Genomic DNA, 23370 nt, shown 5'->3' on the forward strand with positions numbered 1-23370 from the left:
AGTATCGGAGGCTGAGGGGTGATCTTATAGAGGTTTATAAAATCATGAGGGGCATGGATAGGATAAATAGACAAAGTCTTTTCCCTGGGGTGGAGAGTCCAGAACGAGACGGCATAAGTTTAGGGCGAGAGGGGAAAGATATAAAAGAGACCTAGGGAGCAACATTTTCATGCAGAGGGTGGTACGTGTATGGAATGAGCTGCCAGAGGAAGTGGTGGAGGCTGGTACAATTACAACATTTAAAAGGCATCTGGATGGGGACATGAATAGGAAGGGTTTGGAGGGATATGGGCCAGGTGCTGGCAGGTGGGACTAGATTGGGTTAGGATATCTGGTCGGCATGGACAAGTTGGACCGAAGGGTCTGTTTCCATGCTGTACATCTCTATGACTCTCTGACTGTATATCAAGGCAAATGGTTAACAGCTTGGTCAAAGAGCTAGATATTAGGGAAAAGAGTTTTGGGAGACAGAGAAGCTTGGAGTGTTGTTTCCAGTATCTCAGACCCTGCCAGCAGGAGGCACAGCCACCAGAGGTGAAGTGATTAATGGCGAGGATGTGTCAAAGGGTTCAGGATTAAATGAGCTCAGGAATTTTGAAGAATTGGAGGAGATGACACTGGGGGGAAGGGGTGGGGGTAGTTAAGGACACAGATGACACTGGGGGGAAGGGATGGGCTGGTTAAGGATACAGATGACTTTGAAAACAAGAATGAGAACTTTAAAACTGAGTACCAGAGTGAGCAGCAATGCAGATCAGTGAGCAGGGTATGACAGGAATATAAGGCTTGAGAGGCTACCGGCTGAAGGATTTTGGGAGAAGTTTTGGGGTATTTCTGGAAGAAGTCAAATTTAAGGAGCTCTGAGGATAGAGGGCTGACAAGGAGAGAGTTATATTACTCAGGGGATAAAGGCACATATGGTCGTCGGAGCAGTGATTGAGCTGAACAGAAGCTGACTGAGAGAGACTCAATGCCTCGGAGATGGAGAGAGACTGTGTTGGTAATGGAGAACAAATGGATTGCTAAGTAAAAGAAAGCTTGTCAAATGAATGTTTCACCAGACAAAACTCTGTAAAAGACTGTTCTACAAGCAGAACAGAAAACAGATCAACAAGGTGGTGAACTCAATTATCTTTCATCAAAGGTATTTACTGGCATTTCTAAAGGTGCCAAGCCTCTGGACACAGCACACAGCTTTGTCACCAATGCTCTTTAAAGTGTAATTCTTTTCCTTTCAAGCTCTTCAAATAAGCTGCAGATCAGATTGCTTTCAAAATCTTAGTTTCCTTTTGATAATCTTCCTTCTATTTATTGAATCTGCTAATTGGGTCCAGCAGTCCATGTTTATCTTCATAACTTCCATAATCTCCTTTAAAACCCTGCATCTTGTACCTACAGCTCCAGCCCTCTTCCCAATGGTTGCTGTCCTGTTTTGAACTCAAAGAAGCGACGGTGGGACCGTCAGCCTTTGATGCTTTCTCCATCATTATATCGGCTGTAGGGTAAAGGAGCTGGCCATTTGGCCCAACAATTCAATGCTAGTGTTTATGATGGAACATTCCTGAATTACATCATGGTTGATCAGCAGCTGAATTTAGTTTCACCATCGCAGAAGCAGCAAACTACCACAGGCCATTTGGCCCATCATAGCTGCACTGGCTCTAAAAATGAGCATCATGTCATTATCCAGCAAATTCAGCCTGAAGACAGGGAGTCACCCAACTGCAGACATAATAGGACCTGATTTTACAAGGTGTCCTTCCACACTCTGTAACCATTTTGTGTGTATGACGTTTGAGAGAGAGAGAGAGAGAGAGAGAGAGTGAGAGTGTGTGTGTGTGTGTGTGCAGCTTTTCTCCCCATACCCTTACACAGTGTGTATTTAAATACCCATCTAGTACCCCTCTGGAGTGTCTCAGTTGAAGCTGCCACCACCACATTTCTACTCACCGTGTTCCAGACTGTGTGAAGAAGGTTATTCTCATTTCACCCTTGCTTTGCTTTTCACATCACTTGGAATCTATGCTCCTCGTGCACAGATTTATTTTATGAATAGAAACAGCTTCTCCTTATCTACTCTGGCCAGCCCACTCATAATTTTGAAAACTTTGAGCAGATCTCCTTCTCAGCCTTCTTCTCTCTGAGGAAAACAGTCCCAAGCTCTTCAATCTCTCCTCATCACTGCTGTTTCTCATTCCTGGAACTATTCTTCACACTTCACTCTCAGCACAAGTGGTTGAGGCGGGTACACTAACAACAGTTAACAGGTATTTGGACATGGATGGGAAAGGATTAGAAGGATATGGGCCAAGTGCAGGGAAATGGGGTTACTGTGGATGGACATTTTGGTCGACATGGACCAGTTTGGTCTCCGTGCTGTAGGACTCTATGACACTACGACTCTGTGACTCTCTCCAATTGCATTCACATCTTTCCTATAATAGTGTCCCAAACTGTACACAATACTCCAGCTGAGGTCTAACAAGTGTCTTATATAAGTTTAACATCACCTCCTTGCTTTTAAACTCTATGCTCCTATTAATAAAGCCAAGGACACTGTGCTTTATGAACTGCTCTCTCCCTGTCCTGCTGTCTTCAGTGATCTGTGGCACATATACCCCAACTCCCTCTGTTCCTGCACCTCCTTCAGAATTGTACCCCCTATTTTAAGTTGTCTTTCTATGTTCTTCTGAGCAAACTGCATCACCTCACACTTCTCTGCATTGACCCTCATCTGCTTCCTATCTGTCGACACTACCAACTTGTCCTTTTGGCATTCCACACTCTCCTCACAGTTTACAATTCTTCCAAATTCAATGTCATCTGCAAACTCTGAAACTATCCCCTGCACAGCAAGATCCAGATTATTAACACACATCAGGAAAAGCAAGGCTCCCAATACTGCCCGCTGGGTAGGGTCACCGTAAGCTTTGGTGTGTGTGTGAGGCAGGGGATACAGTAGATAGAGTGGTCCTGGCAGAAGCAGAGTCATTCACTGAGAGGGTGGTCTTGGTTGGGGTCTCAATGTTTGAGTAGGATGAAGGGGTAGGTAGTTGGGGGAAAGGGGACACAGATGGTTGCTCTTGGGCAGCGACAAGCTGTTGACCTCTGGAGAAGGAGGAGGAGAAGTTGGGGATGGAGGTGGAATTTCAGGAGGAGGGCTTGGAGGGGAGCTCAGTTTGAGGGAGGTGGTGACCATGTGGGTGAGGTGCCCCATCCAGACTTCCCTCCTGGGCCTGATATTCCCCAACTAGAGGGTAGTGACCTAATGTTGGGAAACCCAAGCAGCAAGGGGTGGAAAAACAATGAGCTTTAAAGTCAATTATAACGGTTAATTTTCATCAACCTCCTCAGAAATGTACCCAGCCACTTCAGTTAAAGGTGCATGTGAGAGTAATGGCAGAAGGGTTCTGATTTATAAGACTTTAAACTTTCCCAACCGACCTAACCATGCCATTTTAATCCATAAGAACATAAGAACTCGGAGCAGGAGTAGGCCGTCTGGCCCCTTGAGCCTGCTCCGCCATTCAATAAGATCATGGCTGATCTTTTCATGGCCTCAGCTCCACCTACCCACCCTCTCACCATAACCCTTAATTTTTTTACAGTTCAAAAAATTATCTATCTTACCTTTAAAAACATTTAATGAGGAAGCCTCAACTACTTCCCTGGGCAGGGAATTCCACAGATTCACAACCCTCTGGGTGAAGAAGCTCCTTCTCAATTCCGTCCTAAATCTGCTCCCCCTAATCTTGAGGCTATGCCCTCTTGACCTAGTTTCACCTGCTAGTGGAACCATCCTCTCTACTTCTATCTTATCTATCCCCTTCATAATTTTATATGTTTGTATAAGATTCCCCTCATTCTTCTGAATTCCAATGAATGTAATCCCCGATACTCAGTCTCTCCTCATAAACCAACCCCCTCAACTCCGGAATCATCCCAATGACGTTTCTGCGTTGTTAAAAATCCTACCCACATAGAGTCACTGCCTGAAAAACACAGATAGTGACTCAGAATATAGAACTCCACAGCACAGAAACAGCCCCACCATGTTGTGCCAAATATGACAACCAAATTAAACTAATCCCTTCTGCCTGCCCTTGGTCCATATCCCTCCATATTCATGTGTTTATTTAAAAGTCTCTTAAATGCTTCTACTGTATCTCCCCCCGATCACCACCCCAGGCAGCGTGTTCCAGATCCTACTGCTCTCTGTGTAAAACACCTGTCCCTCCTGTGAACTTTACCCCCCTCACCTTAAATGCATGCTCCCTGGTTTTAGACATTTCTCTGGGAAAACGGTCCTGACCGTCAAACCTATCTCTGCATCTCATAATTTTATCAACTTCTATCAAGTCTCCCCTCAGCCTCCGCTGCTCCAGAGAAAACAATCTGAGTTTTTCTAGCCGCTCTTTATAGCTCATACCCTCTAATCCAGGCCTCTCCAAAGCCTCCACATCCTTCCTGTAATGTGGTGGCCAGATTGAACACAGTACTCTAAGTGCGGCCTAACCAATATTTCATAAAGCTGCAACATGACATCCTGACTCTTGCACTCAATTCCCCAACCAATAAGGACAAGCATGCCTTAATCCTTTTTCACCACTGTATCTACTCGCGTGGCTGCTTTTAGGGAGCAATCGACTTGAACCCCAAGATCCCTCTGTACGTCAATGCTGTTCAGGATCCTGTCATTAACTGTATTATTTTCCTTAACATTCGATCTCTGAAAGTGCAGCATCTCACACTGAACCGGATTAACCTGCATCTGCCATTTCTCCGCCCATATCCCTCCTTTATCCTTGAGTAGTCCTGCCTTCTCCCTAGTTATCCTTTTGTTTTTAATGTAAGGATAGAATGCCTTGAGATTCTCTTTAACCCAACTTGCCAAGGTCACTCCTTGGCCCCTGCTTGCTCTCCTTATTCTCTGCATGAGTTATTTCCTGCTTTCTTTACGTCCCTCATGTGTCCTGTCTGATTTTTAACTTCCTAAACCTTACAAGTGCTCATTGCTTCTTTTTTCCTATTGACAAATTCACAACCTCTCTCATTACCCAAGGCTCCCTTAACCTTGCTCCTTCCTCCTTGCTGGTCCTGAACTCTCGTCAGCAAGTCTTTAAACATTTCCCACATGTCAAACATGGACTTGCCCGATAACAGCTGCTCCCAATTAGCACTCCCCAGCTCCTGCCTAATACTGATATAACGTATCCTCCCCCAGTTTAGTACCTTCCCACAAGGTGCTGACTTGGTGCCATGTGCAAATTATTGTGTAATTTTAGTAAGAGGAATGAGGGAAATTCACTCAGATTGACTGCACCCTTTATTCCTGATGAAGGGCTTTTGCCTGAAACGTCGATTTCGCTGCACCTTGGATGCTGCCTGAACTGCTGTGCTCTTCCAGCACCACTAATCCAGAATCTTGACTGCACCCATGTTCCACGGGTAGTACACTCTTAACATCGAAGGAACATGATAGTCATTCTGACTGGACAGCATTTAACCATTCACAAGGACCGTGCCAGGACTGAGGCAGAGCTTTGGAATAGAAACAGTAACATTTCCTTTCATTCAAATGAATTCTTATTTCACCCAACATTCTCCTAGAACCACAAAGAGACATAAGCCGCATTTACATTTCAACAGAATTCAAATGCAGATTTTTAGTTTCAGACTCCTCCATTGATCCTGGGGATTCATCCACCTATATCCATTTCAAGATATCCAACATCTCCTCCTCTGTAATATGGACATATTGCAAGATGTCACCATCTATTTCTCTACATTCTATATCTTCCATGTCCTTCTCCGCAAAATACTCATTTAATAATCTCCCCCATGTTCTGCGGCTCCACACAAAGGCCATCTTGCTGATCTTTGAGGGGTCCTATTCTCTCCCTAGTTACATTTTTGTCCTGAAGATATTTGTAAAAACTTTTGGATTCTCCTTAATTCTATTTGCCAAAGCTACCTCATGTCCCCTTTTTGCCCTCCTGATTTCCCTCTTAAGTATACTTCTACTGCCTTTATACTCTTCTAAGGATTCACTCGATCTATACTGTCTATACCTGACATATGCTTCCTTCTTTTCTTAAACAAACCCTCAATTACTCGAGTCATCCAACATTCCCTGTACCTACCAGCCTTTCCTTTCAACCTGACAGGAATATACTTTCTCTGGACTCTCATTATCTCATTTCTGAAAGCTTCCCATTTTCCAGCCGTCCCTTTAGCTGCGAACATCTGCCCCCAATCAGCTTTTCAAAGTTCTTGCCTAATGCCGTCAAAATTAGCCTTCCTCCAATTTAGAACCTCAACTTTTAGATCTGGTTAATCCTTTTCTATCACTATTTTAAATCTAATAGAATTATGGTCGCTGGCCCCAAAGTGCTCCCCCACTGACACCTCAGTCACCTGCCCTGCCTTATTTCCAAAGAGTAGGTCAAGTTTTGCACTTCTTTCGTCAGTATATCCACATACTGAATCAGAACATTTACTTGTACACTCTTAACAAATTCCTCTCCATCTAAACCCTTAATGCTATGGCAGTCCCAGTCTATGTTTGGAAAGTTAAAATCCCCTACCATAACCACCCTATTATTCTTACAGATAACTGAGATCTCCTTACAAGGGGGTCTATAATATAATCCCAATAAGGTGATCATCCCTTTCTTATTTCTCAGTTCTACCCAAATAACTTCCCTGGATGTATTTCCAGGAATATCTTCCCTCAGCACAGCTGTAATGCTATCCCTTATCAAAAACGCTACTCCCCCTCCTCTCTTGCCTCCCTTTCTATCCTTCCTGTAGCATTTGTATCCTGGAACATTAAGCTGCTAGTCCTGCCTATCCCTGAGCCATGTTTCAGTAATTACTATGATATCCCAGTCCCATGTTCCTAACCATGCCCTGAGTTCATCTGCCTTCCCTGTTAGGCCCCTTGCATTGAAATAAATGCAGTTTAATTTATTAGTCCTACCTTGTCCCTGTCTTCCCTGACTATTTGACTCATTTCTGTTCTCAGCTGTACCCGTCTCAGACCGATCTCTTTCCTCACTATCTCCCTGGGTCCCACCCCCCCCCACCTTACTAGTTTAAATCCTCCTGAGCAGTTCCAGCAAATCTCCCTGCCAGTATATTAGTTCCCTTCCAATTTAGGTGCAATCCGTCCTTCTTATACAGGTCACTTCTGCCCCAGAAGAGATTCCAATGATCCAAACATGTGAATCCTTCTCCCATACACCAGCTCCTCAGCCATGAATTCATCTGCTCTATCCTCCTATTCCTGCCCTCACTAGCTCATAGCATCAGGAGTAATCCAGATATTACTACTCTTGAGGACCTCCTTTTTAAATTTCTGCCTAACTCTCTGTAATCTCCCTTCAGAATCTCAGCCTTTTCCCTTCCTAGGCCATTGGCTCCAATGTGTGCAATTACCTCCTGCTGGACCCTCTCCCCCGTGAGAACATTCTGCACCCTCTCTGAGACATTCTTGACCCTGGCACCAGGGAAACAACACACCATTCTGATTTTTTGCTGCCAATCAGGTGTACCCTAAAACTCTGTGGAAAGCTGTGGTAGTGATTCCTGGGCCCCTTGCTGAGATATTTGTATCATCAATAGTCACAGATGAGGTGCCAGAAAACTGGAGGTTGGCAAACGTGGTTTAAGAAGGGTGGTAAGGACAAGCCAGGGAACTATAGACCAGTGAGCCTGACATCAGTGGTGGGCAAATTGTTAGAGGGAATCCTGAGGGACAGGATGTACACATACTTAGAAAGGCAAGGACTGATTAGGGATAGTCAACATGGCTCTGTGCATGGGAAATCATGTCTCACAAACTTGATTGAGTTTTTTGAAAAAGTAACAAAGAGGATTGATGAGGGCAGAGTAGTAGATGTGATCTATATGGACTTCAGTAAGGCGTTCGACAAAATTGGAGGTGTAGTGGACAGTGAAGAGGGTTACTTCAGATTACAACAGGATCTTGATCAGATGGGCCAATGGCCTGAGACGTGGCAGATGGAGTTTAATTCAGATAAATGCGAGGTGCTGCATTTTGGGAAAGCAAATCAGAGCAGAATTTATACAATTAATGATGAAGTCCTAGGGACTTTGCTGAACAAAGAGACCTTGGAGTGCAGGTTCATAGCTCCTTGAAAGTGGAGTCGCAGATAGATGGGATAGTGGAGAAGGCATTTCATATGCTTTCCTTTATTAGTCAGAGCACTGAGTATAAGAGTTGGGAGGTCATGTTGAGGCTGTGCAGGATGCTGGTTAGGCCACTTTTGAAATATTGTCTGCAATTCTGGTCTCCTTCCTATCGAAAGGGTATTGTGAAATTCGAAAGGGTTCAGAAAAGATTTACAAGGACGTTGCCAGGGTTGGAGGATTTGAGCTACAGGGAGAGGCTGAACAGGCTGGGGCTGTTTTCCCTAAGGCTGAGGGGTGACCTTATAGAGATTTATGAAATCATGAGGGGCATCAATAGGATAAATAGACAAGGTCTTTCCCTGGGGTAAGGAGTCCAGAACTAGAGGGCATAGGTTAAGGGTGAGAGGGGAAAGATGTAAAATGGACCCAAGAGGCAACCTTTTCACACAGAGGGTGGTAGGTGTTTGGAATGAACTGCCAGAGGATGTGGTGGAGGCTGGTACAATTGCAACGTTTAAGAGGCATTTGGATGGGTACATGAATAGGAAGGGTTTGGACGGATATGGGCCGGATGTTGGCAGGTGGGACTAGATTGGGTTGGGATATCTGGTCGGTATGGATGAGTTGGACCGATTATTTGACTCTATTAGAGCGAGTAACCGCGTGTTATTAGGATTAATCTGGCAATGCAGGTCTGACATCTCAAACAGCATTAAGCTATCAATACTTGCAATAAACAAAGTGCAATGCCGTCTCAGTGCTGCAACTGTTCCAAAAGAACCCAACTAGCTGATTTCTCGTGGTGTCTGTGTTATGCACGCTGACCTACATCAGCTCCAGTTTCACCACTGTTTCAATATGCAAATTCTCATGTTCAGATCTCTATGTGCTGTCCCCACTCGCTGTCTCTGAAACCTGTCGCCCCACAACACACTATGATATCTGTACTTCCTAAATCTGACAAGTGTCCATCCCCAACTTTAACTCCTTTGCCATTGGTACCTTTAAATTGAGTGAATACACAATTAACAGGAAGGTATTGAGAGGGACAGAGGAGGTGACGATCCTTGGGGTACATGCCCAAAAGTCTCTGAAAGTGGCAAGACAAATAGTTAAGATGGGAAAGGAGGAGTTTGGGATGCTTTCCTTCATTGGCAAGGTGTTGAGTAGAAGAGTAGTCATGTCATGCTGGAAGTATATCGGACATTGGTTCGGCCACAGCTGGAGTTTTGTGGAGAGTTTTGGTCACTACATTACAGGAAGGATGTGATTTCTCCAGAGAGAGTCCAGGAGGAGACTGACAAGAATGTTGCTGGGGATTCGAAAATTGCAGCAATGAGAATGATTGGAGAGACGAAGGTTGTTTCCCTTCAAACAGTGGAAGCTGATGAGTGTCATATTCAAGGTGTACCAAATAATGAGAGGTTTGGTTAGAACGGATAGGGAGACCTGCTTCCCCGAGTGGAGGGGGGGGGGGGGTCAATTCTTTTGATTTGATTTGATTTTTTTATTATTGTCACATGTACCTAGATACAGTGACAAGTTTGTTTTGCGTGTCGTATTGGCATATCATACCGAACAAAACACATGAGGGTAGTAGAACGAAGTGAGGAATATAATGTTACAGCTGCAGTGAAGGTGCACAAAGAGCAAGATCAACAATACATTTGAAATTTGTGGGGTTCCCAGGGGGCACAAAGTTACTGTGATTGGTGGAAGGATTAGGGAGGCCATGAGGGAAGAGAAAACAGCTGTCCAGTTTAATGGTTGATGTGGGAACCCGGAGCTCATTGACAAGGAACTTGGACCTGAAACTGAAACACTTGACTCTACGAGACTCCAGAACAATGGCTAGAAAGAGGAATTTGTACAGAGAGCAACTTTATTTGGTAAGTACACAATCAATGGGCAAAACAGAATTTTCCTGTGCTGTTACCTTGCTGTGGTTCTCTGGGGATCATCCCTCATTCACGTAAATTCCAGGGATGTAGTTCAATCTACTCTATCTCTTCACAAAAGGTAATCATCTCATCCCAGGAGTCAATCTACTGCCCTGCCACACCTCTTCAAAGACACACTTCCGAGGCACAGTAACAGTGACCCCCCCAAGCCTAACAAAGCCTCCGGAATTCAGACAAATGCCACTTGATGATACCATACTTCTAATCCAAATCCAGGAAAATCAGTAGGAACATCTCAACGCAGGATACTGCAAAGGCAATGGGCCCTGACAACATTCCAGCAATTGTACTGAAGACTTGGGCTCCATAACTCGCTGCTCCCCGAGCCAAGCTGCTCCAGTACAGTTACAACACTGGTATCTACTGGCAATGTCAAAAATTGCCCAGGTATGTCCTGTCCACAAAAAGCAGGTCAAATCCAACCGGGCCAATTCCCGCCCCATCAGTCTACTCTCGATCATCAGTAAAGTGATGGACAGTGTCAGTCAAAGGGCTATCAAGCAGCACCTGCTCAGCAATAACCTGCTCAGTGACGCCCAGTTTGGGTTCCCCCCAGGGTCACTCAGCTCCTGACCTCATTACAGCCTTGGGTCAAACCTGGACAAAAGAGCTGAATTCCAGAGGGGAGGGGAGAGGGACAGTCCCTGACATCAAGGCTGTATTCAACCGAGTGTGGCATCAAGGAGCCAATGGGAATCAAAGGAAAATTCTGCATCAGCTGGAATTTTAAATAATGGAAGGTGTGGTTACTGGAGGTCAGCCACCTTGGCTCCAGGGTGTCTCTGCTGGAGTTCCTCAGAGTAATGCCTTTAGCCCATCTACAAGATTCATCACTATAACTCACTGATACTCCTTCAATTGCAAATTTAAAACCTACAAAAACTTCCATCTAGAAGGACAAGGGCAGCAGATTCATGGGAACATCACCCCCTGCAAGTTCCCCTCCAAGCCCCTCACCATCCTGACTTGGGAATATATCACCGTTCCTTCACTGTCACTGGGTCAAAATTTCTTTTGTGATTGCATGGCCACTACATGGATTGCAGTGGTTCAAGAAGGCAGCTTCACCACTGCCTTCACCAGGACAACTAAGGATGAGCAATAAATGCTGGCCCAGCCAGCGATGCCAAAATCCCATGGGTGAATTAAAAAAAGAAGATATTATCCATTCCATGTTAGCACTGGGTAATACACTCACACAGCATGACCATACCTGAAAATATATTGACAAAGGAGTAATGAAGAAATGACAGTCACGGACATTTCTCTTATAAAGAATAGGGTAGGCCATTTCGGACTGAGATGAGGAGAAATGTCTTCACCCAGAGCGTGGGGAGCATATAGCATTCTCTGTCACAGAAAGCAGTGGAGAACAAAACATTGAATGTTTTCAGGAAGGAGTTAGATACATAAGGAGTTGAATGCATCACACTTTTCAAAGCATCCGAGAGTACTTCTGAGCAAGTATCATCACCGCGGTGATGTAGAAAATGCAGCTGCTAATTTACATGCATAAAGTTTCCATGAATTGTGCTAATAACTGGATAATGTTCTTGTGATAGTACTTAAGGAGCTTGGACCAACAGTCTTGCGATTTATAGACAAGAGTGCTACCCACAGCATGGTGATCTGTGCCCAGGAAAGGAGCATTCTGCTTTTGTCATTTTATGAATGTCAACAGTGTGTGATCCTCAGATTTGAAAAGCCTTTGGGAGATATTACAGTGAACTGCAAGATTTAGAGAGTCATTAGAGTGCTCAGCACCATTGGCAACTCCTCAGATACTGAAGCTGTCCATGTCTAAATGCAGCATGATCTGGATAATATCCAGGGTGGAACTGACAAGAGACCAGGCAATGATTATCTTCATCAGGTTTGCACTTGGGGAAGAAAGGACCTGTTAGGGTTGGTCAACATGGCTCTGTGCAGGGGAGGTCTTGTCTCACAAACTTGATTGAGTTTTTTGAGGAAGTGATGAAGATGATTGATTAGGGCAGAGCAGTGGATGTTGTCTACGTGGACTTTACTAAAATATTTGACAAGGTCCCTCATGGCAAGTTGGCCCAGAAGATCAAATTGCATGAAATCTACAATGAATTGGTAAGTTGGATTCAAAATTGGCTTGGCTATAGAAGACAGAGGGCTGTTTTTCTGACTGGAGTTTTGTGACTGTTGGTGTTCTGCAAAGATCAGTGCTGGGACCCCTTTTGTTTATAAGATATATACAGAGGAACCTTGATTATCTGGCATTCAATTATCCGCGTTTTGGATTATCCGGACAAGATCACAAGGTCCCAATGCTTGGCTAAACTGTGTTACCTGACACTCAATTATCCAAACATTCAATTATCTGAACATTTCATTATCCAAACATTCAATTATCCGAACAAAATACTCCCTGCAGGAGATGTTTGGATAATCAAGGTTCCTCTGTAAATGATTTGGATGAAAATGTCAGTGGTCTGATTAATAAGTTTGCAGATGATACAAACATTGGTGGAGCTGTGGATAGTCAGGAATGTTATCAAAGAATACAGCAGAATATAGATCAGCTGGAAAGCTGGGCAGAGAGATGGCAGATGGAATTTAATCCAGAGAAGTGTGAGGCGATGCATTTTTTAAGGTCAAATTCAATTTGGATTGTTTTCACCAGAGCATCAGAGTCTGAGGGGTGACCTGATAGAATTGTATAAAATAATGCAAGGCATGGGTAGGGTGGATAGCCATGGGTTTCTTTCTCAAAGTGGAAATGTCAAATACTACGGGGCATAGGTTAGGGTGAGAGGGGAAAGTTCAAAGGAGAGTTGCAAGGATGGTATACAGGTTATTATACAGAGGATGGTAATTAATTGGAATACAATGCTAGGGGAGGGTATAGAGGCAGAATCGTTAAAAGTTTAAGTGACATTTGAACAGACACATGAACAGGCAGGGAGTAGCGGGATTATAGACCATGTGATTGGTTTAGAATGGTCAGCACAGATATTATGGACCAAAGGGCCTGTTCCAGTGCTTTACTCTTCTATGTCCAAAAACAGAATATAATCATCACCCTTTGACATCGCCATCACTGAATCCCCCACTACCAACATCCTCGGGTTTCCATTGATCAGAAACTGAACTGGTCAGCTCCATAAACACAGCAGCTACAAGAACAGGTCAGAGGCAAGGAATACTGCGGTGAGTAACTCACCTTCTGACTCCCGAAAGCCTGTCCACCACCTACAAGGCACAAGTCAGGAGTGTGATGGAATACTTCGTACTTCCTTGTGCACACTGTACGGTCTGCTCTGCCTGTACTGCACACAAAACGAAACTTTTCACGCTACCTCGGTACATGCGACAATAGTAAATCAAATCAAACAAATTTATTGTTAATTATTTGCCGCAGCCCCAACAACTTAGCCTTGGTCACTGGATTGATCATGGGATGAGAATGCTAGTCTGCTATCTCACCCCATATGATCAGCATGCTGGGAACTTATGCCCCCACCTCAGTATTGAGTATAACTGTGACAGGATTCAGGTAAACTTGAGTAAACACAGGTTCAGTCTCAGCTAGAGTACAGTATCTGATCACCACACTACAGGGGGTTTAAGAATGCACTAGAGAGACTGTAAAAGGAATTTACAAGAATTGTGCCAGGAACGAGGAATTTTGATAAATTAGAGAAACTTGGACTGTTTTCTTTGGAAAAGACTGACCGAGGAAATGATTGAGGTGCTCAGTCTGGGCAGAGTGGAGAGGGAGAAACTTTTTCCATCCATGAATGGATCAGAAACCAGAGGATGCAGGGCAACACAACAAGCCACTGTAACATGAGAACAAACCCTGTCACACCGTGAGCATGTGGGGTCTGGATTGCAGTGTCTGAGAGTGCGCTGGGGACTACACCAAATGGGGTCTTCAACAGGGAATTAGAGCATCGTTAAGAAGGCAAATGGAATACTGTCCTTCATTGCTAGAGGGATGGAATTCAAAAATAGGGAGGTCATGCTGCCGCTGTGTAGGATGCTGGTGAGGCCACACCTGGAGTACTGTGTGCACATTTGGTCTCCTTACTTGAGAAAGGATGTACTGGCACTGGAGGGGGTGCAGAGGGGGTTCACTAGGATGATTCCGGAGTTGAGGGGGGTTGGCTTATGAGGACAGACTGTGTAGACTGGGATTACATTCATTGGGATTGAGAAGAATGAGGGTGAATCTTATAGAAACAAATAAAATTATGAAGGGAATAGATAAGATAGAAGCAGGGAGGTTGTTTCCACTGGTGGGTGAAACTAGAATGAGGGGACATCGCCTCAAAATAAGGGGGAGCAGATTTCGGACTGAGCTGAGGAGAAACTTCATCACCCAAAGGGTTGTGAATCTGTGGAATTTCCTGCCCAGTGAAACAGTTGAGGCTTCCTCATTTAAAGCAAAGATCAATAGATTTTTGAACAGTAAAGGAATTAAGGGTTATGGTGAGCGGGGGTGGGGTGAGGGAACTGAGTCCACAAGAAGGTCATCCATGATCTTATCGAATGGCAGAGCAGGCCCGCAGAGCCGGACAGCCTACTCTTGATCCTGTTTCAGATGTTCTTATCTGAAAATGAAGTGGGATTATGGACCAAGACAGGGGAGTGACCAAAGGTGACTTGCTCCTTCATAGAGCCAGCACACACACACTGGGCTGAATGGCCTCTTTCTGTGTTCTGACCATTCCATCATCCGATTACATTTGACTGGAAACAACACCCATGTAGAAATTTAGCTGAGAAAATGCTTTAGACTCCCTTCATTTCATTTCTTTTCAATTTATACTAGCCAGCATTCATGTCACAAATTCTGAAGATTAATCCTGTAAGATCTAATTCTTGCCAACTGAAGATCATTACTGTGAGGACATTACTGTTTTGAGCTTCCTTGTGAAAGTGGCAGGGCCCAGTTTCCATGGAGAGGGCTCTGGATTGTATCGAACTCAGGAAACGCTAGAGTGCAGTTTATACATCCATGGTCTGTGCTGATTGGCAGGCTAGAGGGAACAGCATTCTCTCTAGAGTAGGGAAGCCTGACGACAGGTTGATTAATGCAGGAAAGGTTGTTGGGGGGAGAGATATGTGTACCCAATCAAAGGAACATGTCAAATGGCAACTTGGAAGTGCCTTGGTGACATGGGGAAGACTGTGGGTGAGCAAACATATAGTAGGTGGGTAGGGGCAATTACTGAAGGAAACAACACTGTTCCTCCTGACCCACAAACAGTGCTGGAAACATCCTGCTCCTTTCAACTGTCCTGGGCCTTGGGGAATCCAACCAACATGTATTAAAAAATAACACGTGTAAGGAAAAAGTGCGCCATCTCATGACAATTGTTGACCCAGTTCTTCGGAACTGTTTGATCATCTGCCTGCCACCCCCCTTCAGCTGAAACTGGAAGTTGATAAAGGTCAGGGGGATTGGCTTCCTGTTTGCGATCTTGTGAATTTTAATCTCTGGGCTGACCCCAACCCACTCATTTTGAGGAGTCAGCGTTTTCCCACAGCCTGATGAATGTGCACTGTGTAACCCATCACTGGTGGAGCGTGTGGGAAATCAAGTCTCACTATTCCTGGAGTTGTGGCTAATATCAAAGATTTTTAAAATGACACATAATTCCCCAATTTACTTTCCTCAAGAGATGCAGACCAGGTATCTGTGTTTAATAAGAATCACTAATAGTTGCAAATAAATAAGATCTACAGAAGAACAGATATGAACTGTAGACATCTAAACCTACAAGTTAAACGCCTAACCTCTAAGAAACACACCCTCGACACAGAAAAACACACACACTCACACTTGCACACATGTACATACACACACTCACATATGCACATACGTGTACACACTCATGTGCATTCACAGACAGGACAAAAGCATGGGTGTTATGGGTGGAGGGAGAGACTGGGAAGGCTGGTCACTGATCCCTGCCCACAGGGTGTACTGTGATGATAGTTTCTCTGATCAGATGCTACTTCTCGATCCTCCTTCTCCAGGTATTTTTACTGGTTTACAGGAGGCACAGAGTGACTGGTTCACACATATAAAGGTCTCTAACATATCAATTAAAAGTCACAGCTGTCCACAACTGGAAAGGGGAAATAGCCAGGCTACCTTTCAGCTGGAAATACTTTTTACTACAGAGCAAAAAATAGTTCCTTCTCATCCAGAGATTCAATGGTTGGCTATCCAGGAACCAGTCCCATAGCTGTTAGCAGGCAGAAAGCCTTTGTCCTCAATAATTAGTCATTAGTCTACAGACCAATCAGCTTCTTGTTGCTGACCAAAGCAACCACCTGGGAGCACGCGGTGTCGACCAACACCCTGGAGTTGTTCAGGGAGAGGTGGGCGCCGCAGGGAGTGGAGTGCATCATTTCTCCCTCCAACTCTATTTTGATTTAGTCCCTACCCTCCCCTTCACTGTTTTGATCACACAGCACTGTCCCTTGCTGTGAAGGGCAGTGTTTGTCACTGGCCACCCGGGTGTTTTCCTATCTTCCTGGTGGTGGAAATTGAATAAAGATTGGTGCACTTTGTGTCTTCCACTGTGTCTCACACCTGCACAAAGAAGAAAAAAAAAGCAACCACCTGGGCTGCAGGTTGTCTGGAAACTTGTCTTTTCCCACATGCTTGGAACAAGCAGCTGTGTAAACAGCATTCACAATGAGGGTAAATAAGCTGCTTTGAAAAAGTGCAGCAATCCTTCAACCATCCTTGGCTTTTAAACTAGTCCTTTTTCTATTTAAAAATAGAGAAAATTAAAAAGATATGGTCTTTACAACTGATTCAAGCAAGAAGCTGAAGTTAAAGGGAGATTGTGATGCAGTGATAATGTCACTAGAGTGTAATTCAGACCCAGACTAATACACTGAGGACAAGGATGCACATTCCAGCCTGGCAGATGTCTAAGTTAAATGTAATTAATAAAATCCTGAAAATACAGATCATTTCAGTGATATTGACTATCAAACTATCATCGCTTGCTCCTAAAGGAAACCATTCAATTCTTAAATGTCTCCCAGGGAAGGAACTCTGCCATCCTTACCTGGTCTGGTCTACATGTGACTCCAGACCCACAGCAATGTGGTTGACTCTTTACTTGCCCTCTGAAATGGCCCTGACAAGCCACTCAACTCAAGGGCAATTAGGAATGGGCAATAAATCCCATCTGTTAGATACACTTACCTTGAAAGAAAAAAATACAATCATCTTGTATTTGTGGACCAGTTCCCTCACCCCACCCCCACTCACCATAACCCTTAATTCCTTTACTGTTCAAAAATCTATTGATCTTTGCCTTAAATGAGGAAGCCTCAACTGTTTCACTGGGCAGGAAATTCCACAGATTCACAACCCTTTGGGTGATGAAGTTTCTCCTCAGCTCAGTCCGAAATCTGCTCCCCCTTATTTTGAGGCGATGTCCCCTCATTCTAGTTTCACCCACCAGTGGAAACAACCTCCCTGCTTCTATCTTATCTATTCCCTTCATATTTTTATTTGTTTCTATAAGATTCACCCTCATTCTTCTCAATCCCAATGAATGTCATCCCAGTCTACACAGTCTGTCCTCATAAGCCAACCCCCCTCAACTCCGGAATCATCCTAGTGAACCCCCTCTGCACCCCCTCCAGTGCCAGTACATCCTTTCTCAAGTAAGGAGACCAAGTCTGCACACAGTACTCCAGGTGTGGCCTCACCAGCATCCTACACAGCGGCAGCATGACCTCCCTATTTTTGAATTCTATCCCTCTAGCAATGAAGGACAGTATTCCATTTGCCTTCTTAACGATGCTCTAATTCCCTGTTGAAAACCCCATTTGGGGTGTAGTCCCCAGCACACTCTCAGACACTGTCCTTTCTCTGTGACATTTCTCCAGTTCTGAACAAAACATTTTGCTGAATTAAAAAAAACACAACTGTCTTCAATGATCAATGTCTGCTTTCTGACCTGAGCAGGTCCTATTGAGCAGGTCCTATTGAGCAGGTCCTATTGAGCAGGTCCTATTGAGTACTCCACTGATTGCAACATGTTGGCAGGACGAGGTTTGAGGGGTTGAGTGGCCGACTCCTCTTCCACTTTGTTCTGTCCTTGTATATTGGGGAGTTTCAGGCTGTGCTGAACATAGCAAACAAAGAACAGTACAGCACAGGAACAGGCCCTTCGGCCCACCAAGTCTGCACTGACACATGACACCTTTCTACACTAAAAACCTTTTGTCTTAGCGAGTTTTGAGAAGATTTGTAGCTCAGGTTGAGGGTTTGGATGTAGGTTTGCTCGCTGAGCTGGAAGGTTCATTTCTAGACATTTTGTTACCCTACTAGGTAACATCTTCAGTGGGCCTCTGGGCAAAGCACTGATGATAATTCCTGCTTTCTATTTATATGTTTGGTTTTCTTTGGATTGGTGATGTCATTCCCTGTGGTGATGTCATTTCCTGTTCTTTTTCTCAGGGAGTAGTAGATGGGTTCGCACTCGATGTATTTGTTCATAAAGTTCCAGTTGGAATGCTATGCTTCTAGGAATTCTTGTGTGTGTCTCTATTGGCTTGTCCTAGAATGTATGTTGTCCCTACTGAAGTGGTCTCCTTCCTCATCCGTATGTGAGGATACTAGTGAGAGAGAGCCATGTTGTTTTGTGGCTAGTTGATGTTCAGGTATCCTGGGGCTAGTTTTCTGCCTATTTGTCCAAAGTAGTGTTTGTTACAGTCCTTGCATGATTGGGACAACACATCCATCGTAGGACAAGCCAAACAGAGACACACACGAGAATTCCTAGAAGCACGGCATTCTAACCAGAACTCTATCAACAAACACATCGAGTTAGACTCCATCTACCACCCCCTTCGTCCAACTCTCCAGCCTATCTATATCCTACTGTATCCTCTGGCAATGTCTTCACTATCCACAGCTCCCCCAATCTTTAGGTCACCTGCAGACATACTAATCGGACCACCTTCACTCTCATCCAAATCATGGGTTAGCATGAAAGAGGAGTTGAGGCCTGGGCTGGAGCAGCTGTGGTTGTGTTGGTATAACGAAGTAGGCTTTGAGGCACTGAATGGCCATCTGCTCATATTGCTTCGATTCTTAAATTCTAGTTGCTTAGGTTCACTGCTTCAATGCGATTAACACACCAAATCAGAGTTAATGCAAATATAAATTCCTAACTGCTGCAGAGATTGTCAATAAATTGCCATGATTATTAGTAACACATGCACATGGTAATGATTTTGTGCAGCACAGGGTGTGATTGGTATTTTATTGATTAATGCACTTCAGAGCTGTTCGCTTTGTCAATGGTTTGAAAGGAAACTTAAAGAGCTTTTGCATTTATCACCTTTCCCAGTCTTCGGACATGCCCAAACTGTTTTACAACCAATGAAGTATTTTTGAAGTGTGGTCATTGATGTAAGAAAAACACTGGTGTATTTGCAGACAACAAGGTTTCACAAACAAGAGGGTGGTAATGATCAGCCTGTCCTTATGGCTGGTGGTTGAGATGAGATTGACACCTCAGTGCTGCTGAGTAAGCTTGTTGGAGCTGGGGTTGTTGAATGAGACTTTAGCCCAATGTCCCCTCTGCTATCTCAGGGTTACATTTAAAAACTTATTTTGAAGGAGCACAAGAGAATTTTCCAAGCTACCTTGGCCAATATTCCCCCTTCAATCAGTGACCAAAAGCAGACTAACTGACAATTACCACGCTGCTGTTTCTAGAAACTTCCAATGTGCAAATTGGCAACCACACTTCCCATGTTACAACAATAACCACATTCTGCAAGTACTTTGTTGGTGACAAAACACTGTAAATGGATGGCCTGAAGCTGTGAAAGACACTATATAAATGCAAATTATTTGGTTCTTCTTGTTTGGTCACAAACAATTCGCCAACACCAAGATTCTCAATATAATTACAAAGGGTTTTGACGGTTTTCCCAGTAGCAGAAGGGTCAGTAACCAAAGGCAGACATTTACTTCCATGGCAATTACTCCATAGAGATGTTGTGATTCCGAGCAGACCGTGAAACAGGGCAGTGGAAGCAGATTCAATAGTTACTTTCAAAAGGGAATTGGGAAAATATTGAAAAGGGAAAGAGGAAGCAATGAGGGTGGGGTGAAGAGCCAGATGGAGTTTGATTTATGGTCAGATTGTTGCAAAGACAAGGTGTTGAATGAGCTGGATCAATGATGGATCTCTGAAGTTTGGGTTACATGAACATAAGAACTCGGAGCAGGAGTAGGCCGTCTGACCCCTCGAGCCTGCTCCACCACTCAATAAGATCATGGCTGATCTTTTCATGGACTAAGCTTCACTCACCTGCCCTCTCACCATAACCCTTAATTCCTTTAATGTTCAAAAATCTATCTTTACCTTAAAAACATGCAAAGAGGCAGCCTCAAACTGCTTCACTGGGCAGGAAATTTCAGACTCACCACCCTCTGGGTGAAGAAGTTCCTCCTCAACTCAGTCCTAACGCATGATCTAATAGAATGACAGAACAGGTTTGAGGGGCTGAGTGGCCTCGTCCTGTTGCGACGGTGAGGTGTTACAGAATTGCAAACCCTTGGTCTCTGATGCGGCTTGTGTTTGTGGTTTGTGTGTTTTTTTTGTTGCAGTGCCACCCTGGGCGTTGATAGCAATTGCAATTGTCGCTGTCGTTCTGATTCTGACCTGCTGCTTCTGTGTCTGCAAGAAATGTCTGCTAAAGAAGAAGAACAAGAAGAAGAAGGAAAAGGGAGGAAAGAACGCGATGAACATGAAAGATGTGAAGGAGCTGGGAAAGTCAGTGAAGGAGCAGGTAATGTAGGACTGGAACCTGGTGAGGAACTCTCTTCATCATTGATTTGTCATGGTCATTATCTGGTGTCCCTGCTTTCTTATTCAGACACTTGTATATAATTATCAATTAAATGTTGTGTTTTGTTTGATTAAAAAAGTTAAAGATGGTATTTCAAAAGTTAAAAATTGTCTCAGAGGGATCTTCTCAATTCGTTGTCCAAATATACAACTGTACTGTGATAGAGAGAGTGATTTTCCCATGCCATCTTTTCAATGGAAAAGTCCATTGAAGATGAATATTTCAAACATGCATTCACTGAATGTGCTGGCCAGACCATCTCAGCCCATCCCATTAACTTTCCGACAAGCTTGTAGTTCACCCACAGAGGGGAGGTGAGAATGATGTCCTTTGACATTAAGGCTTTTTTTTTAGATTAGATTACTTACAGTGTGGAAACAGGCCCTTCGGCCCAACAAGTCCACACCGACCCGCCGAAGCGTAACCCACCCATACCCCTACATTTACCCCTTTACCTAACACTACGGGCAATTTAGCATGGCCAATTCACCTGACTTGCACATCTTTGGAGTGTGGGAGGAAACCGGAGCACCCGGAGGAAACCCACGCAGACACGGGGAGAACGTGCAAACTCCACACAGTCAGTCGCCTGAGGCGGGAATTGAACCCGGGTCTCTGGCGCTGCGAGGCAGCAGTGCTAACCACTGTGCCACCGTGCCGCCCACGACTGAGTGTGGCATCATGGAGGCCTAGCAAATCTGGAATCAATGGGAACTGTGGTAAACTCTCCGTTGGTTGGAGTCACATTTGGCACAAAGCAAGATGGTGGTGGCTGTTGGAGGTCAGTCATCTCAGTTTCAGGACATCTCTGCAGGAGTTCCTCAGGACTAAGCCCAACCACCTTCAGCTGCTTCATCAATGACCTTCCTTCCCTAAGGTCGGATGTGAGGATGTTTGCTAGTGACCTTCTCAGTGGGTAGATAAGTAGGGATGGGGATAAACACTGGCCCAGCCAGCAATGCCCATGTCCCATAAATAAAGAAAAAAAGTGACATGGAGAGTTGATTCTCCAAGTTGCTTTGGGTTCACTGCAAACCATAAATCCACATTTATATCAACATTCCAATACCTAGCTCCCAACTCCCAAACTCAGACTGCCACACTGGTTCATCCAACTGCCAGCAAGTCTGGTCACCATTTACATTCACTTCTTGTTGGCTTAGAGATTATGACCTTCCTGTCTGTTTCCGCACAATTCCTGAATGTCATAAACCTTCAGAAAATGCTGATAGATTCAAAAATAATTCATAATGTTGTTAACTCTTTAGGAAAAGCCCTGCTACCTCAAACTGGTGAGATCTCAGCCTAGAATTAGGGCAATTGGAGAGGCAGGCACCTTGATGACCAGAGACTACCTCTCAGTTGATCAATCTCTTCTCCTGAGCTGACTGAATTTTTGAGGTTGCACTCAGTATGTAAATGCCAGCACAATTCCAGCACTTTATCTGACAGCTTCATTGAACCAGCATTGCCTCTATTTGCCCCAACTACACCAAGCAAATACTGCTTGTGGGTTTCTCTGAGCCTCAGCTGTCAGCTGCAATGAGCCATCTGTAGCTCCTCTGGACCCTAACCCTCACCTACATGGAGCCAGCAATTTTTCACTGCGTTTCAGTTTCCTTTGATCCCCAACTGCACAGATCTGCCATAATCCTCAGAGGGGTCCTCAGAACTGACAGCATTTCCTTTAGTAACATGAAATCTCTTCCCTAGCTCCTGGATAACTAATTGGCTAATCTCTGTTGCTGACCCTGGAACTGATTTGAGTAACTGGCCCAAAACCCTCACAAAAAACCTCATTCCTCTTAGAATCATAGAGTCATAGGGATGTACAGCACGGAAACAAACTCTTCATTCCAACTCATCCATGCCAACCAGATAGTCTACAATAATCCAAACCCATTTGCCAGCACTTGGCCCATATCCCTCCAAACCCTTCCTATTCATATACCCATCCAGATGCCTTTTAAATGTTGCAATTATACCAGCCTCCACCACTTCCTCTGGCAACTCATTCCATACACATACCACCCTCTGTGTGAAAAGGTTGCTCCTTAAACCCCTTTTAAATCTCTCCCCTCTCACCCTAAACTATGCCCTCTAGTGTTGTTCTCCCCTAACCTGGGGGAAAAACCTTGTACATTTCCCCTATCCATGCCCCTCATGATTTTATAAACCGCTATAAGGTCACCCCTCAGCCTCTGACACTCAAGAGACAACATCCCTAGGGACCCTGACGACATCCTTATAAATCTTTTCTGCATCCTTTTAAGTTTCACATCTCTCCTGTAGTAGGGCAACCCGATTTGAATGCAGTATTCCAAAAGTGGCCCAACCAATGCCCTGTACAACTGCAACATGACCTTCGCAG

At 44.4% G+C, this 23370-nt stretch overlaps 1 protein-coding gene across 4 annotated transcripts in view; it reads left to right on the forward strand.

Annotated features, from left to right (window-relative positions):
• Positions 1-23370, forward strand: part of LOC122559449 (synaptotagmin-A) — a 638345-nt gene that overhangs the window by 543698 nt on the left and 71277 nt on the right. For all 4 annotated transcript variants that reach the window (XM_087996972.1, XM_087996971.1, XM_087996974.1 and 1 more), the window contains exon 4: positions 20758-20939. In XM_087996972.1, coding sequence (XP_087853098.1) covers positions 20758-20939 — 182 coding nt within the window. The remainder of the gene's footprint in view (positions 1-20757; positions 20940-23370) is intronic.

This window comes from Chiloscyllium plagiosum, unplaced genomic scaffold (assembly GCF_037043375.1).
Source record: "Chiloscyllium plagiosum isolate Xiang-an unplaced genomic scaffold, Cpla_swu_hap1 HiC_scaffold_19, whole genome shotgun sequence".
Taxonomy (NCBI): domain Eukaryota; kingdom Metazoa; phylum Chordata; class Chondrichthyes; order Orectolobiformes; family Hemiscylliidae; genus Chiloscyllium; species Chiloscyllium plagiosum.